This window comes from Lates calcarifer, linkage group LG20 (genome assembly GCF_001640805.2).
Source record: "Lates calcarifer isolate ASB-BC8 linkage group LG20, TLL_Latcal_v3, whole genome shotgun sequence".
NCBI lineage: Eukaryota > Metazoa > Chordata > Actinopteri > Centropomidae > Lates > Lates calcarifer.
Window position 1 is genome coordinate 9,486,267 of NC_066852.1, and position 18,187 is coordinate 9,504,453.

Consider the following 18,187-nt stretch of genomic DNA (forward strand, 5'->3'; position numbering starts at 1 on the left):
ACCTTGTGAGACCTTTATTTTCTGAATCATTGGCATTCATCAAAAACATCATCAACCCCCCGCAGGTATATGACGATCTGTGGTACTTGCGCAATGACTCAGTATAATCACACTAACTGCCACTGCAACTGATCGATAACTAACTCACTGGCCAATAATTGCTTATTCAGCTTTCTACAGAAAGCCACTAAAAGAATGAACTCGATGCAGATGCCACCAGCCCTCAACACTGTACACCTGCTTGGTACTGCACACTCTCCCGGCAGAGGCCTTCACACCACAGCTGCTTCTTCACACTGTTTACATTGTGATACTTTATAACAATAAGTTGGTTTGTTCTTAAAACTGGACTAGATAACACAGAACTGCTCCCATAACTCCAACTGCAAAAATCTCCTGTCATTAAAGAATCATTCTTTACTCATCAAATTTAAAGGAACAGCATCAAATGTTTGTTTACAATTTGTGGTTATGTAGAAATAGTAATAATATTATCCAGTATATTGAGTAAAATTATTTTAAACCTCTCATTTGTGGTAAGATTTCAATGACTCAGCAAACAAAATTGAATTGTTTTCTAAAATCACCCCAGTCCTAAACCATTAAAGAATTAGCCAGAAACTGGTTGTACTTTTACTATTTAATTCATTCAAGTATTAAAACAATGTGAAACAGATGCTGTAGAGGGAGCTCATCAATGATGTGTCAATTAAAACTTGTGTCTTGTGCTTGTTGTACTACCTGGAGGAAATCTCCCAGAAACCATCTGAAACAAACTGTGGTTCAGGAGGTTCAGGCTTTGATTAACCCAAACAAACACAAAACCTCACAGAAAAATAGGAAAGCTAACAAGAGCCAGTGCAATGAACTCAAAAGCTACATAAATTTACATTAGTGACATCAATACCAGCTGCAGCCCTGGGTCTTGGACAGATGTGTAGACACTTTTTTTTTGAAGCAGCAGATGCAGAAAAACTTCATTATATTAGAATACAAAGACCTGACATGAGTCTTCTGAGTATTTGGGAGATTTGTAAGAAAGATATTACAAATATATTTTGCACTCACACTGCTCAGTTTAACTCAGTATGGGGCAAAACATATACATTTAGTTCAGCCTAAAATTAATACAGTTTTCCTCTTTAAAGTTTATTTTTCTAATCCAATGTCAAATATTGACTAATCCGCTGAAGATTAAGTGTTGCTAAGAAACAGCAATGAAAGTGAGTCAAAAGTTAAACATTAATCATAACAGACTAATGAATTAAATAAATTATTTTCATCAACTTATGTGTCAAGATAATAAAAACTGGTTTCACTTTGAGACTAAAAAGAAAAACAGTTTGCTGTTTTTTAAAAACAAGATTGAACAGTAAGACTTTATTTAGCTCTGATACTAAAAGCACAATGAAAAACCTACACTTTGCTCCCCAGGACATTGAGCTGTAATGTGTTGGACAGGACTTGTGTAAAATTGTGTGACTGTAGATTGGTGGATTACCAATTTAATGTGTTACCTAGGTAAATTTAGTTTTACTCTATAATATTGTGTAATACATGAAACTAAAAGATATGTACAGGCTTCTTGATCATCTCATTGTGAATTAATGATTCAATGCTATTCACAGTCCTTGTTAACCTCTACAGAAAACAACGATCAACAACTACTTTCAAGTTACAGTACACAACAGTTTAGTCACATATAAAAAAAGACTGAAAACATATAGACAAAACATTTAACCAAACACATATAGACACCTAAAGTAAAAAGCCCCTCCACGCTCTGTCCTGATTAAGATTCCTCTCTGATCGGAGTGCATCCAGAGAAAAAACTGTTCTGAAAACTCGTCAGGAGTCGTTTCTTCTTCTTGAGGAAGCTGACTGTTGTTCTGTCCTCCTGCTCATCGTCCTCTTCCTCTTCCTCAGGCAAGACAGGTTTCCTGACCAACTTTAGTTCTGAAGAGGCATGTCCCATGTCTCCGATTTCCTTCAGCACCTAAAAGGGTACATATAAATTTAAATGTTAGTATCAGTTCTGCATCACATCCTTTACAGTTCCAGCAACAAGCACTAGTTACTACATATTTAAAATCATAACAGTTTTGAAATGTTGTTTGTCTAAATAAACAGGAAGAACAAAGTCATGGCAGGTTGATAACTAAAAGAATGAATCACAGTCTGTTGGAATTAAGTGATATGCAGCATTGAAATAAGTATATCCTGCACATGAACGCCAATCATTCTCAGGGCAACCATACGGATTATGACTCTTTGTATCGCTGAGTCTTCTGTCGTCAGTTTACCTTCTTGGTGGGTGTACAAGATGGTGGCTTGAAGAATGTGGTGTTGTCAGGGCTGGCGGATGTCGCGTCTTGAAGAGACACAGAGTCTCTGGAAACATTTTCAGTCTGACTTACATCCTGAAATGAGTAAAATGTTTAAAACTGAGAACAATGCTTATTGTTCTGCTTGTATTTTTTTTTAAATAAGAGAATCCAATATCTTCAACAAAACAAAGGAAGGAGCATGTGTTTGTGAAAAATAGACCTGACTGGACAAGAGAAACATGTCTGTGGAAATTATGTTCAAATTACATAACAACCTGTTAAACTAGCAGCAGGTTATTTTTTTTTTATTACTTTCTAATGTCTAACTGATCTAATATTTTTGTTCTACAATTGGTAATGTAAATATTAGTCTAGTAGTTTAATAATAACTTCTTTTCAGAGTCTTCCTCTTAGTTACAGCATCATAAGTTAATATTATTGTATGGCACACTTATTACAATAACAATCACCATTCAGTTAAATGAAGTGTCCTGACAATCCAATTTTCAGAACAGATTATTTGTCAGACAGAAAACTGAAAACTAATATATGAATTTTAGCTGCATGAAAATTGATTAGTGAATTTTTTTTGTTCTTTTTTTGCAATTACTAATATGTGAAATGAAATATTTTCAAAGGATTCCTACTTAAAAAAAAAAGTTAGGAAAAGCTGATGTGTTTCTCAGGCTGTGTGCAGGTGAACAGTGTGTGAGTGAGTGTGTGAACTGATAAATATGCTGGAAACAGCAAACCAGTCATCTGGGAAGATCTGAGTGCAACAGGGTTCTTTTCTACCCAAAATGTACATAAACGTCAAACAAACAGGTTAACTTATTGACAGAGAGCTGAACTTCATTACAGGACCTACCTCAGCAGGCACATGGCTGTCCATATTTCGACATTTCTCATGAGCACACTGGCAGTTCTCCCCACATGTCATCTTTCCTTTGCGACATCTGCACTGCTTGTTACTGCAGCGACCTTTACACGCACACTGGAAGAAGACAAACGAGTTACAATCCTGGTCTTTGTATGACAAGTTATCCTGCTATTCTGATCCTTAAAAAGATTGGTTCTCACTCTTCGTGATTTGTTCACTGAGCACTGGGGACAGTCAGGCTTGATGGGTTGACTGGTTTAATACACAAATGACCAGTTTGGAGATGTCCCCAGTCCTAAACCCGGTCTTACCCCAGCTGCCTTTGGTTTCTTTGAGTTTCTGCGTCCCCTCTCAAGTTTCTCAGGACGCCACTCATCTTCTTCGTCCTCGTTCTCATCCTCACTGGGAGAGATCAGCTCCTCAATGTGGATGGCCGTGTTCAGCGGTGCTTTAGCTGTGGTGAAGCGCTTCGTTTTAGGCTTTCATTTGTGGAGAAAAAAAGCAAAAAAAAAAAAAAAAAAAAATCAACACATCTGGACTTACTGACGTATCTTGTATTAAATCAAAAGGGATGATGTTCACAGAATCATTTATCCTTTGTGCACGCTGTTCTTTCAGTTTAAAGATCAGCCCTGACTAAGATATTCTCAATAACACTATGGAAAAACCTGGACATTAAAAACTGCAGTGACATAAAACACACCAAATAAATGTGAATGTAAAATATCTGTCATAACTAACCTTTGGAGGAACGTACTCAAACGAGTCATCTGGGCTCTTTTCGTTGTTGGTTGTGGGCAGAAGGATTTTCTTTCCACTTGCCAGATGGAGCAATGACATTTTCTGTGGAGGAAAACAGACATGGTTGTGTTTGAGTTAATCACACAGTTTAAGTAAAGATGAACGCAGCATATACACTGTTCCATGGGATATTTATCATGCCTACAGCCATGCTCAACATAATTCAGTTTTTTTTCAGTTTTTAGTTTTTGAATAGTATCCGTTCTCATAAGACTGTTTTACAATAACACACTGTATTCATTATTTATAATTCAACAGTAGAATTTTAAAAAATGATGCATGGAAACCAATTACTGCTGGGGTTAATTATACAGTTACCTGTCTGTACTGTTCGTTCTGCTCCACCAGTTTCTGATTCTGCTCACTTAATTCTCGCAGCTTTTCAAGCTCTTCTTCCTAAAATGAGGTTACAAATAATCATGAGAATTCTGCATGATATCTACTAAAACAAGGCGAAAAGCTGAGACATGCATAGATTAAACACACAAACCTGAACTCTGAGGCGTTGGAGGAGCTCCCTCTCCTTTGAACTCTGCTCATCTTTCTGCTTTGTTTCATCTGACTCACCACATATGGGTTTGTTCTGTAGCTGGTTAAGCAAGTAAAGCACCTGTACAAAGAAAACATATATAAATATATATATTCACACACACACATACTCACGTCTAAATAGAATATGCATGTTTCTAAAAAGTAACAGACATGAGCACCTTTTCTTGATGCCTCTGCTCCAGGTCCACCAACTGCTGCTGGTGCTCCATGTCCATGGTTGACATCACATTTCTCTCATCAGCCAGCATTTTCCTTAAGTCTTGAGCATTTCCCTTTTCCTGTTTGAGTTCACTCTCCAGCTTGGCACTGGCTGTTTTAGCAGATACCAGCTACATGATAAGAAATGGAAATGCAATCAGAAAGCAGCAAATTAATGTAGTTAACTAATTCAACAGACAGATGTGAATACAAAATGATGTATTAATGGACCTTCCAAAAGAAAACAATGTATCACCTCAGACATCAAGACTTTAAGAGCACATTTGGCATCCACTATGCTTGTGATGCCGTCTATGCGCTGTTTCAAACGCCCCTCGCTGTCTGCAGCCAGAAGTTTCTGCTGGAGGTCAGCTATCTGGGCATTCCTGTTCAAATACAAATGACTGACATTTTTAACAAGCCCAACAGCAAAAATAAAGACAGTGTTTCTGTTGACATTTTTGTAAACCTGATATTGTGGTTTCAGAGTCACAAAATCCTATGAAATGACTTACGTACACCGTACACTATGCTAAGGTGTTGGTGACAGGTGGTGGAACAGACTTTACCAGGGACAGGATGGCCAGATTTTCAGTACCATTTTAAAGCAGTTTTGTGTATCATTAAATGTTTTACAGATGAGAAATGTGATGGCTCAGAAAAATTAATGTGCATACTGCAATGAATGCTGCTCAAATGTAAAGATCAAATCAAATAAACTTTGTGACAAAGGCTGAGCTGGTTTCTCTGACTCACCTGAGACCCATTTCTGTCTCCAGGTTCTCAACCTGTTTGGTCAGAGGTGTTTCCAGCGCCCCATGAGTCTCCAGCTCAGAGATGATCAGTGTCCGACGCTGTGTGGAAGGATACCACAAATCAAAAGATGGATTCTTTCTTCTCTGCTAGTGCAACAATAAATTTAATAATAACAAATTTCTCAGCTCACCCTGATTTTGGGAGCAGGTCTCTCCCCTGCGTCTATCTGCTGTTTGAGGTGGTTGATCTCCTGAGCCAAGACCTTTCTATCCTCCAGCAGGTCACTGAGGTGGCGCCGGGCCTCCTCTGTACTGACCATCACCTCCACCTCATTGAGAAGCCACGTCTGAGCACATAAATACAGTTAACAGCAATTTATAGTACACACCAATACAAAATCTGCCAATATTCTTGAAAATGTAAAAATATTTCATGCTTCAACATAGTTGCAACTGTTGCTTAACACCTCAAGCTTTTTTAATTTTGTCATAATGAAGTTTAATAGACCAAATAATGGTCACTGCAAACAAAGAAACGCCTTAGAAGCAGGTTTACCACCTTAACTCTTGTAGCAGCTCCCTCTATTCCTCTGTTCTGAGTATCTTTCCGTTTCTCGGCCACCTCACTTCTCTTCTGTAGAGCATCTTTCAGCCGCTTGTTTGCAGCTGCAGCCTGTAAAGGAAAAATAAAACTTGCAGTAAGCTACTCTGAATAATTTCCAGTTACACTTGATTCTAGCAGTTTGACATGAATCTAGTGTTCAAACTGAACTGCCTGCAGAATTTGAGAAATGGGGGGAGTGGATTCAGCGGTTTGCAACTAGGTTAGTGCAAATTAGAGACACATTTAAAAATATAAAACCTAATATACTGTGAGTATTTGCCATTTTCCGTATGTTGAATATATTAAATTCAGCATATTTACTTATAGATCACACAAATGACACAGACAACACACCAAGAGTCCTCACCTCTTCAGTTTTACGACGCAAAACATTGGCTTGTTTCTGGAAATCCCTCTCAAGTTTCAGCAACTCATACTGGCGCTTACGGTCCTGTACAACAGATTTTAAAAAATTGTGATTAAAAAAGCAATATAATCACGAAGCCAAAGAATCTAAGTCACTTGGTAAAAGGACCAGCCAAGTCAATTTGTGGATAAAACGTCCTGCAGTGTCTCAAGAAGAAGCTGATCTTCACGTACCTTCTCCTTCAGCTGCAGCACCTCTCGGTCCTTCTTGCTCTTCCATTGTCTGAATTTTTCAGAGTCCTCCCTCATCTGCCTCATCAGCTGTGTACGCTGAGTCTTCATAGCCTGTGAGAACATAGTGTTACTGTGCTTCCATTTGGCATATGTGGCTTTCATGTGTAACCAGCAGTATTAAATACTAATAATGTTCTAAGCCAGATGAGTAAACGTTTAAAGGAATTTTACTTGAGACAACACACGGAAGTAAATGGCAAAATAAATAACATTTTTCTAAGTGGTGCAGGTTTATTGTTTTTGCCCAACTGTTTTGCACATTTGTGCCTAAAAATATAGATATGTCATGTTTTAGTCGTTTTGCATCTGCCAAGGAAAATGAATCCTTGGTCCATAGTTTGATAATGAGGAAATGTGTTTACAATTTAGTCAATAATATGCCCTTGAAACAATTTTATGTTTAAGTAAACAACACTGTTGCTCACTTCTTGAATGCAGAATAAATTTAAGTTCTCAGGATAAATAAAAAGTGTTTTACACAACATTTGTGTCTATGTAACTGACTCATTAAGAATCAAGTCAAAATCAATCAATTGTTGAATTAGGAGATCAGTGCCAATGTCCAGCCCTATGGTTTAGTATACTGTATGCTGTGCAGTGTTAATATTATATATACACACATTTAGACTTTCTGGCCTAAGAATAGTCTTTTTAATAATTTGATGGCAACATTATGACAGTAAATGCATATCTATAGTCTATGGCACTAGGAAAAAATCTTCCACAACACAAGGTCAGTTTTTAATATAACAGTTCAGTTTTTGACCCTCTGATTAGATTATGTTCATCGCAATGAAAATCATATCCTAAGCCTGTTTGGTGTCTGAAGAAGAGAGTAGGACAGTGACGTGTCTGAAACCCTCAGCAGGCAATTTCAATACACCTGGTCAGTAAAAATACTCCATTTTGACATACATACATATATATATATATATATATATATATATATATATATATTTACTGTAGTTTATAACAGATAAACATACATTCCCCAACTATGGTGCAAACGTTTGCTGCTTGCAATGTTTTGTAGAGGTATCTAATAATCTCATGAGTGATGACACTTAAATCATCTACTACCATCATCACCCTCAAAAACACTAAATAAACAAAGAAAATCACTAGTTACCTGAATTTCCTGCATGAGCTTGCTAACTTTCTGAACAGAAGACTCTTTGAGTTTTAGGAGTTTGGACTGTTCAAGAAGCTTCTTCTTCATGTCTGTGAGCTGGCCCTCAAGCTCCTGCAGCCTCTTCCTCCGCTGCTCACTAAGCCTAGAGGATGGTGGTGTATTTCAGACAAAGAATGAAGTGAGGAGGGAGGGCTTATGATATTACTTTTGAGATTTTACACCAAAATAAATTTACCTCATGATAGACATAAATATTACATAAGGTACAACCAACCCACAGCCAGTGAAAAAAAAGCTCATACTTGGCCTGGTTAGTGTCTTTCTTTGCAGACTGAAGAGCCAAAACAAGTTCCTCTTTCTCCTTCTGCAGAGAATCTACTGCAGACTGTAGAGTCTGAACATTTTTCTGTAGGACACAGTGTCAAGAATATTAAAATGTATCCATGATTTCTCAACAATTATAAAAATAAGGATCATAATTAATACACATAAAAAGACTATGCTTTTAACTTAAACCATTTCAATGCTCACGGGAGCCTTGTACCATAGATGTTAGCCTGGGAGTCACACCACACATGTAAAAAATGGATCTAAGATTCCTGTACCTGGTGTTCTGATTGCATCGGCTCCAGCTGGCTGTCATTCTGGCACATTTTCCTCACAAACGCTTCCTTCAAGCTCAACACTTTGTTCAGCTCAATCAGTTCCTTGGAGAGCTGTGCCTGCCGCAGTGCATGATGGGCTGTGAAGGCCTCTGGGGAGTCCTTACCAACAATAGCAGTGGCATCCTGTTTAATGAGTTAGAGGTGGGAAACATTCAACTTCCATTACATTTAGTTCAGATGTAGAGATAAGTAGAGTCTTTATTCTGTGATCAATTTGTGTGTGCAAGACCAGCACAACATTGCACAAGTCTCAATGTTGTGAAGAATCTTTGACAATGAATGCCATTTAACGTAAACATTAAGAGAACAAAACTGTCAACCTACTGATGGGGACTCATCTGCTGCATTTTTACTGCCGTTCCCGGCCATGTCAGGTACCTCCTCTGCTCCAGCCATAGCTTCGATGGAGGCAGCGATGCCTGCGCTCTCATTCTTAGAAAATTCAACAAACAATAAAACAATATTATGAACAAAAAGAGTGTCAGCATCCAAATCATCCAGACCTGGATTTATAATTGCAAAGGTTCAAAAGTAACGGGACACTTGGAAACTAAATGTCTCTTGTGCAGCTGGGTGTCATTTCAACCATTTATACTGTGACCTAGAAACTACTGCAGCGCCTAACGATTGGATTCACCTTTAAATTAACCTATCAACTATATATTAATTTAATCAAGTCTATTAAAGCTGAAATACAATACCTATAGCATATTTCAGCTTTACTACACACTGCTGCCTTTTGGTGCATTATCATGTCAGTTGACTTCTGTACCTTGAGCTCCAAGATGATGTCCTGCAGGTTCCTCATCACCTCAACATTCTCCTTCAGTTCCTGGTCCTCCAGCGTCTCCAGCAGTTTCTCCAGATCCACTGTGCATCTGAAATAAAGGTAGATCAAGAGTGAGGCTCAATATAACCAACGCTTAGTCAATTAACCTTGTGTAGCAGTTATTTTCTATCTTTTCAGTCTTTTCAGTGATCGAACCTGTTGAAGTATTAACCCTTTGATGAGATCATCAGCATGCAACAACAAACGGTTGAAATCATGTACAAAATTACCAAGATCATTGAGAACTGAACAAAACCTTTAACAAGAATGGCTTGGCATAGAAAAAAAAAATCTGGGTCCTCTTTGGCTTTGTCAGACCAATTCCAAAGCCCTCCTGGAGTCATGCTCTTGTAAACTTACGCTGCATGGTGCTGCAGTTGTTCCAGTTTGCTTTGTAGTTTATCATTTGCTTGTTCTGTCTGTAAAGCAAAAAGAATGTGATACACGTGATGGAAGACACAGGACACAAAAAGATAAATGAATAAACGATACACTTTGTAAATTAAGTATTTTCTACTTTTTATTTTGATGCCAATTTCAATTCTTTTGGCTTTTTTTTTACCCATGGGTAACAAACACATTTTCATCAGTGGTAACATTGTTGTTTCATCAGCTTTCAACAATGACTTTGGAGGAAGGGTTGGTAAATATTAAGATCTGGGTCACCATAATGATCTTCTCAAACATGAGGGCAGTCTGTCCAGCTGCCTCGCTCAGCTCCCTGCTTAGCTTATTGTTCTCGTCCTGCAGAGCGCGGTTCCTTTCCAACAGCTTAGTCACATTCTCTGCTGACTCTGACCTGTAACAGACAGACTACATAACTGTTATGGCCTTTTGTTATGTGTAATACTGTATGTGCCCTAAGGGCATCTCTCTTCATTTATCTGGGACATTGCACGACTGAGAAATTTTATGTCCTACCCAGAGAGCACTGGAGCTACTCCACCACGGGCATGAAGTAGCATGACCTGCAGTTCCTGAACCTAAACAAGCATGAATTAAGACATTTAAGACATTCATTTCAGTATTCAGTATAACAGATAACTGAACTGTGTTTAACTTGAACCACAAAAGAGATTTTTCTTTTAAATTCTGTACCTGTTGTTTCAGACGGTTCATTTCTGCAGCTCTCGGGTCAATATTGACAACAGGTTTGTTTTTAATTTTGCGAGCTCTGTCAGCATATCGCAGGGTATTGATGGTCTCCTCCATATTTGAGTCTGCAGGACTGATGCATGCAATCATCAAAGTGTGGCTGTTGCCTCCCAAAGAGTCTGATAAAACAAACATAGAAAACAGTTCCGAAAAGCACTTAGTAAAATTATACTGCAGTCATTAACTGTGTTACATTAGTGCTGCTTTGAACATCTGCCTGCTCTGATGTACATTAACCAGCAATGCTGCCATTTTTGTGTTAAACAAGTAAGAAAATTAAGCTACACACAGGTAAGAGAACAGATACGGGCATGAAAAAAAAAGACTTTCAACCAGAAACTCAAAGTAAAGGCAGACAGGATGCTCTATGCGTTCCAAATAAGATTTCATCATGTTTGGTCCTGAAAGTGAAAATGGTATCCAAGACCAATATGTAACTTTTGAACATCTAAATCAAAGTCTACCTTGCAGCAGGCGGGTGAGCTTGGAGTCTCTGTAGGGAACAAAGGTGTTTTTCTTGCTTTCATCCCCCAATGCACTGATCACATTACCCAAAGACAAAAGGCCCCGATTGATGCTGATGCCTGAAGATGAAAATAAATCACAACAAAAGAGAAATACTGTTGTTAAGGACACAATGACAATATAAAAAGACAGCATGTATAAATCTTATACTGCAGCATACATCATTTGGGAGAGTCCTACATTGAGGGTTGACAACTTTTGAAGGAGTAAATCTAAAGAAAAATATATCCAGGTTACCTTCCTTTAAACGATCTCCCTCTGCTTTGGTTTTCTTTTGTCTCTCTGAACCAGCCAGATCCACAAGGTGCAACTTTGAAACAACTGAATCAGCTCTGCAACAAAAGATTACATTGGATTATTGTAAATTTAAACAATGCTGTTTTAATAAAACATACAGTGGCTTCAGAAAGTATTCAGACCCGTTCAGTTCATGCACACTTTGTGTGGCAGATTTAATTTATCAAAAATCAAAAACTGAAATATTTTATTTACAAAATTATTCAGACCCTTTGCTGTGGTACTCTAAATTGTGGTCAGGTGCAGTTATCCTTGGGATGTGCCTAGAACTTGATTGGACCTGTGGCACAGTCTATTGTATAATTGTATATACAAGGTCCCACAATTTGCACTGCATGTCAGGACAAAAACCATGTGGCCCAGTTGGAGACCTTTGTGATAAAATTGTGTCATGGTATAGAGCAAGACATTGGTATAAATCCATGTCTAAAGCATTAAGTGTTCCCAGGAGCATAGGGGCCACAATGAGTGATGTCCCAATCACGTTTTTCTGGCCTTGATCCCAATCTGAGTCCTTCAATATTGGGTATCTGCTGATACCAACTTTGATCCTCTACTTAATTTACATTTTGTAGATGTTGATTAAATAGCCTGTTTATCTGACACTTTGAAATAATACAGTTACAGACTAATCTCACACACCCTATTTTTATGGGCTTGCTCCAAATACTGAGGGTCAGGGTTCAGAAATATAAAGTTAATAATCTTAATCATATTAATATGATATGAATGAAATTTCAGTTGGGAGAATGCCAAATCTGAAAGACAGAAGAAGTCTCACTCTGTTGGATTTGTTGAAACTAAAGAAAGATTCTGGTTATTTGTGGTTTTACAGTGGCGTTAAAGAGTGGAGGCTCTTCCCTAATAAATTATCTTGCAGATAGCATACATACCAACAACAGCCAAGTTTAATTTAAACCTGTCATCAACTTACTGATAAAATTAACATTAATAGTGACATCATTTGAACTAGTGAAAGCTCAGCACCAGCTAAAATGAGAAGCTGTAGCTGAATGTTTTCTACACTACTTTGCTTTGCTGCTTAGCATCGTAGTTTAGTGAAACTGAGTAACCAAGCAAAAAGGGCCTTGGTCCAGGAGGTGACCAAGAACCTGCAGGAAGGACACCCATCTCAGCAGAACTCCATCAATCAGGCCTTTATGACAGAGTGGCTAGACAGAGTCTACTTTGAATAAAAGGCAGATGACAGCCCACTTGGAGTTTGTCAAAAGGCATTTAAAGGACTCTGAGAGCACAAGGAAAAATATTCTCTGGTCTGATGAAACAAAAACTGAACCCTTTGAGCAGGGATCCAAACACTATGTGACTGCTCATTACCTGACTAATACAGTCCCTGTGGTGACACATGATGATGGCAGCATCATAATATAGGTGTGCTTCTCAGCAGCAGGGACAGGGAGAGTGACCAAAAAGAACGCAGCCAAATAAAGAGAGGTCCTTGAAGAAAACCTGCATGACTGGGGTAACAGTTAACCTTTCAGCATGACAATGACCTGAAGCATACAGCCAAGAAAGGACTGGCTTTGGGACAAGTCTCTCTGTCTGCCCTTGAGTGGCCCAGCCAAAGCCCAGACTTAAACACTATACGACATCTGTGGAGATTTACAGATACTTCCCATCTAATATGTCAGCACTAGAGTGGATAAGCCAGAAAGAATGGCATTAAGTGCAAAAATTCAGGTGTGCAAAGTTTGCAGAGACTTATCCTAGAAGCTGCAATTGCTGTTAAAGGGGCCTCTACCAAGTACTGCATTAAGGGTCTGAATACTTTTGTAAATGAGAGATTTCAGTTTCTGTTTAATACATTTGAAAAAACTAAATTGATGGATAAAATAGCAATATGATCAATTTATGCTTAAAATTACAACAAAATAAAGGGTGTATTGTACGACAAAGTCGTAAGACATAGACAAAGTGGACTACTGTAAGCCAAAATAATAAAATGATTATTGGAGAAAAAAACTGACTTGTCTGTCCCTCTGCGCTGCTCCAGTGTGATGGTGAAGATTGCATGTGAGCGTGAAGAGGCAGCGTTCATCGCTGTTGAGCCCACAGTGCGAGCAGAATTTCCAAGCTCTAGACAGCCCACCATCTCATGAGCAGTAAACACCCGCCTCTCAGTTAACCCCACAATCTGTAAAATATGACATTCTCAATAAAGACAAAGGCTGACAACAGGGTATTGAATCAGACATGGAAACAGTTTATCAAGGTTTGTCTGTGTATTTATTATAAGTTCCCAGGACCAGAGACAATGTGTGCTGTCACTCTTACCGTGTCAGTCACTCACCTTAATGCCATCTTTGGGGTCTTCTCGAATGCTGATGGCAGGTTTATCCTTAGATGCACACAGCAAATCCAATATATCCTCATTATAGATCTAAAATCAAAAGGAATATGGTTAACCAAATTGCTTTAAGAGGCTATTGTGGAACTTACTGGATACCATGGACGACATTATATTTGTAAATGTCATTAAAAAAACACAAATGAATCATCTACACAGACTAAACAAACTATGTCCACCAACCTCCAGGTAAGATACTGCCAGACAAAATTCACAGTCTGTCCTTTTCTCCCTTTCCTCAAAAATTTCTCTGATGACTCGTGGAATAACTCCGACTGAAGGATCATTCTCTTGAGCTGATGTGTATGTTCCTCCCATGGAGAAGGTCTTTCCTGATCCTGTCTGTCCATATGCAAGAACTGTGGCATGATAGCCTACAGTAAGGACAATTTAGTGAGGATGAGAAATGATTCAAAAGAAAAGACAAAAGAAGACACAATAATTAACATCTTTGTTAATATAATGATGTTTTAGGTTTTTGTTTAATGTCCTAAAGCAAAATCATGGATCCCGAACAACTCTTATGCTGCAGACACTGCATGGTCACATCACAAGAAGGAGGTAAGACCAGAAAGACATTCAAATCAACCATAACGTTTAAAGACATAGCTACCTTTGAAAAGCCCACACAATAAGGGGGACACAGCCGTATTGAAGACTTCTTCTTGTTCAGCAGTGGGATCAAATACATAATCATAGGTGAACGCCTTTTCTGTGCCAACAATTACCTGAAAACACAATAGAATAGGCTTTATTGTAATTGTACTGTTAAGTACAATGAAATTGTGTATAGTTTATATAGTAGTTGCATAGCAACACTAATATGATTGACTTGGTACAAAAACATGATTCTGAAACAGATCTAAAAAAAGCAACTAAATTGTTGAACACAAACCTGTGGCTCTCCAGGCACAAAAGTGAGGCAGCATTGACATCCCTCGTTGATTTCTTTAGGCACTAATGGGCGACATCGCAAGGCAACCCGCACTGGGATCACCTTAGCATCCTCATTTGTCATGATGCAAAATTACAATAAATACCTAGTAATAAAAGAAACATTAGAAGTTATTATAATGAAGCCAAGTAACATCAGTCCAATAATGTGGCAAGATCACATCACCAAATATTTTGAATGGACAAAATACTCAGAAAAAACCCCAATTTTAAACAAGAGACACACTGTAATTAAAAAAGTGTTGACACTGAGTGCAATGGTAAACAGACCTGCAGTGATTCCTTTCATTTCTAAAAAAAAAATAGTATTTTTCCTCCATGTTGACATGAGGAATCGTGTGAACACACAAGTGTTTCAGGATTAAGAGATGAATTGCAAAAAATATCTAAATAATCAAACTTAATCCTGAACTTTCATTCTATGATACCAACATAGTCAAGTAATGGTTACACAAATAGACTCGGCAAATGTCTGGGGATCTATATCAACTATTGTAATACATAGCACAGTTTTGGGGTCACCGCTTGTTATATTTTCAGACCTGCAGGGAAAACATTTAATTTGGAGAATGTAAACAACTCAACAGTAGCTCTGAGACAGCGTCAAAGTAGCATTGGTTACATAACTGTGATGGTGGACTGCATTTCGGTGTCATTTTTTGCTCACTCAATATGATGCAGTGACTTGAAAAATGAATTTTGTTAAAAATCTGAACTGTACAATGCAGAGCTGCACTTACTGAGTGGGGATACTAAACTATTTCTGTTGTTGTGAGTGTATACTGTGAGTATATACCCCCTATATTATTCTTATATTTAATTCTTATTTGTAAAACCTTGACTATTATACACTTCTAAACATAATTAATACATCTGAAATGGAAATGTAAGACATATCCTAATGCCATCCAATTTTTCTGTGTTAAAAAATTTATTAACTTGTGATATGACTGTGTTTAATCAAACTGAACTGTGTGGCACAGTGTAACAATAAATTATCAACAGACAAACTGGGCTGAGCATCTCATTTATGAAACACTGCACCGGTCTCTTTTTCTGGCCACCTGCCACAGAGGCCAGAATAATGGCAATTTAAACTCCTCCCCAAAATAGAAATGAACAATGTGTTAGTTGAATGATATGTAAAACCTAGAATATCTAACGTTACAAATGTTAAATACTCTGGGAATTTTCTGATTTCAGTGGTGGATCAGGAAATGTCCCCATGTCTCAGCAGAATCACCATGGGTGCTGTCAAACTTTCCATGGAGTTAGTCCATTATTCACTGTCTATGGAGCAGCTCTATGATCTGACTGAGGATGACACCATAGCTTACAGTCCATCTTCTTAAGACAGATCAAAACCGACCTGTGCAATAAGCTATTAATATTATAGAATTGTACTATCTTAGAATAGATAACCCCTTTAACTTTAACGTTATTTGGTCGCTCCGTCTCCAGGATACACAAGCCAGCTAGCTAAATATACTTAACGTTTATTTCAACGAAGACGCACTACAACTCAAGCTACCAATTTAATCGCTGGTGGACGTTGAAGTACAGTTTTTACTGAACTGACAGCAATATCGGTGGGAAAACAAACCGTCTCCGACTAAACTGACGCACGATAGGGAAGTTAAGTTAAAGTTGGCAACAGCTTAACGTTAACTAGCCAGCTGCAGTTATTAGCAAGACGTTGATGTTAACGTTACCTTTTCACGTTTCCTCCTGTGTCAGCGTTTAAATATCACGAAAACTATATTCAGTAGCTCCGGTTGATAATACTCGAGCAGTAATATCCGACAGGTTCAACAAAACGTTTGTGTTTGACTTTTACTTGTTGTAGTTTTGTCCTAATCCTGTGTACTTAGACCGACACCCATGAGATGAATGTTGTTACTGCCCGCCACTTTCAAACACTCAGCTCCGCCCCCTCTTTCTTCTTCTACGCTCAGTTTTGGGGCAGAATCAACGCAGCTCTAATGCTTTACTGACCTCTACAGGTAAAACATAGTACTAACACAAAACCTCAACAGAGATTTACAGGAATTATTCTTGTGCTTTGGTCTCCAGTAATTAAGCAAAATATATTCAGACGGAGGCATGTTTTGCTGCTCCTAATTTAGTTATTTGTTACTTGTTTTCCCTCCCTCTTGACTATTAGTGAGCCTGTGCCTTCTGCACAGAGGAAAAAAACTAATTCTATTTCACAATAATTTTTGTGGTGTATTCAGAATACTGGATCCATTTGAGGGCAGTAAACAAATTTATAAGACTTTGGAGTTTTGTTAATTATGACTGTCTCAGTGAATCATCCAGTCTGTAAATGATTCAGTATTCAAACGCTTGTCCCAATGAGCTGAGCATATATCTGGTCATGCATTAATGATTTTTATGTGAAGCAATATAGATGGCAATTTTTGGGCCGATGTAAAATACAAATTAATTTCTCTGTTGATCCAAGCTTGGAGAGGTAACTTATAACACTAAATTCCCAATGGTGATTTGAAAGCTGTACTCACTTACTAACCAAATATTGCCACAATTTAATGACAATAATGAATGAGTGACTCATCATTATTACCTGACAGAGTTCATCCCCTTAATTTCAGACAATGAGGGCCATATGAAAAAACATATCAATTGCTAGATCGCCAAAATTACAACACAACCAAAAGAATGGATTGAGGCATCAGAGCCATGCTGTCCAGGCAACAGCGTGTGACTCAATAATTAGATCGACTCGCCACTTTAAGAAATAAAGAGCTCAGGAGAGATGTTTTTCACTTCAAGATAAGTGCAAATGGAGATGGAAGATAGAGCAGAGGAGAAGCCGAGAGGGTGACATGACATCCCTCTTGATGAGATGAGTTTTCAGCCTACAATGGAAAATGGGGAGGGACTCTTCTGTTCTGGCTGGAAGAGAAAGGTCATTACACTGGGAGCCAGAGGGGAAAGCAGCTGAGTCCAGATAGAGTGATGACAAGGTTTCTGCAGGGAGGAGAATCAGGCAGTCTAACGGCATAAGTCAGAGCACGGACTGACCATTGAATTGGCATTCTGATAAGATGCATTAATATTAAATTTCTCAATTTCCACGACTGATCATGCAGAAATGATCATTAGGGGATTTACTGAATGCACAAGACACACAGTTCTGTTGTTATGGGGTCCTATGTGAGCCATGACCTTTACCAACCTTGTGACCACTGGGGACTGCAACAACACTGATAGAGCTTATCCACTCTAACACAGATGTCTGGCTCAGCCTCCACTGAGCCTGTGACAGATGCTGCTGACCTCACATACAAACAATGAAGTCACATTTTCACAGTATGAGTGCGCCATGCAAGTACATGTCCCCCAGAGGTATTTATTGAGAATTCCTGACATTGTATCATGTTAACTATCCTAACTATCATATTGATCATCCACTTCTAAGCAGTCAAAAGCATTAAGATAAAAACACATTGGCAGTGGGATAA

The 18,187-nt window shown here is 38.2% G+C and overlaps 1 protein-coding gene across 1 annotated transcript; it reads right to left on the minus strand.

Moving 5' to 3' along the window:
• Positions 1-625: 625 nt before the first annotated feature.
• kif4 (kinesin family member 4) lies at positions 626-16,631 on the minus strand. Its single transcript, XM_018692466.2, has 31 exons — positions 16,415-16,631; positions 14,644-14,788; positions 14,362-14,476; positions 13,932-14,122; positions 13,692-13,781; positions 13,369-13,535; positions 11,321-11,415; positions 11,023-11,142; positions 10,502-10,677; positions 10,325-10,386; positions 10,070-10,202; positions 9,764-9,822; positions 9,347-9,452; positions 8,899-9,006; positions 8,515-8,697; positions 8,212-8,315; positions 7,907-8,051; positions 6,718-6,828; positions 6,485-6,568; positions 6,073-6,186; positions 5,705-5,860; positions 5,515-5,612; positions 5,015-5,144; positions 4,719-4,889; positions 4,499-4,618; positions 4,327-4,404; positions 3,949-4,050; positions 3,519-3,686; positions 3,196-3,321; positions 2,304-2,420; positions 626-1,996 (listed from the first exon to the last, which is right to left on the minus strand). The coding sequence occupies exons 2-31, from the start codon at positions 14,764-14,766 to the stop codon at positions 1,793-1,795; spliced, it is 3,756 nt and encodes a 1,251-aa protein (XP_018547982.1). The 5' UTR covers positions 14,767-14,788; positions 16,415-16,631; the 3' UTR covers positions 626-1,792.
• Between the last annotated feature and the right edge of the window lie 1,556 nt (positions 16,632-18,187).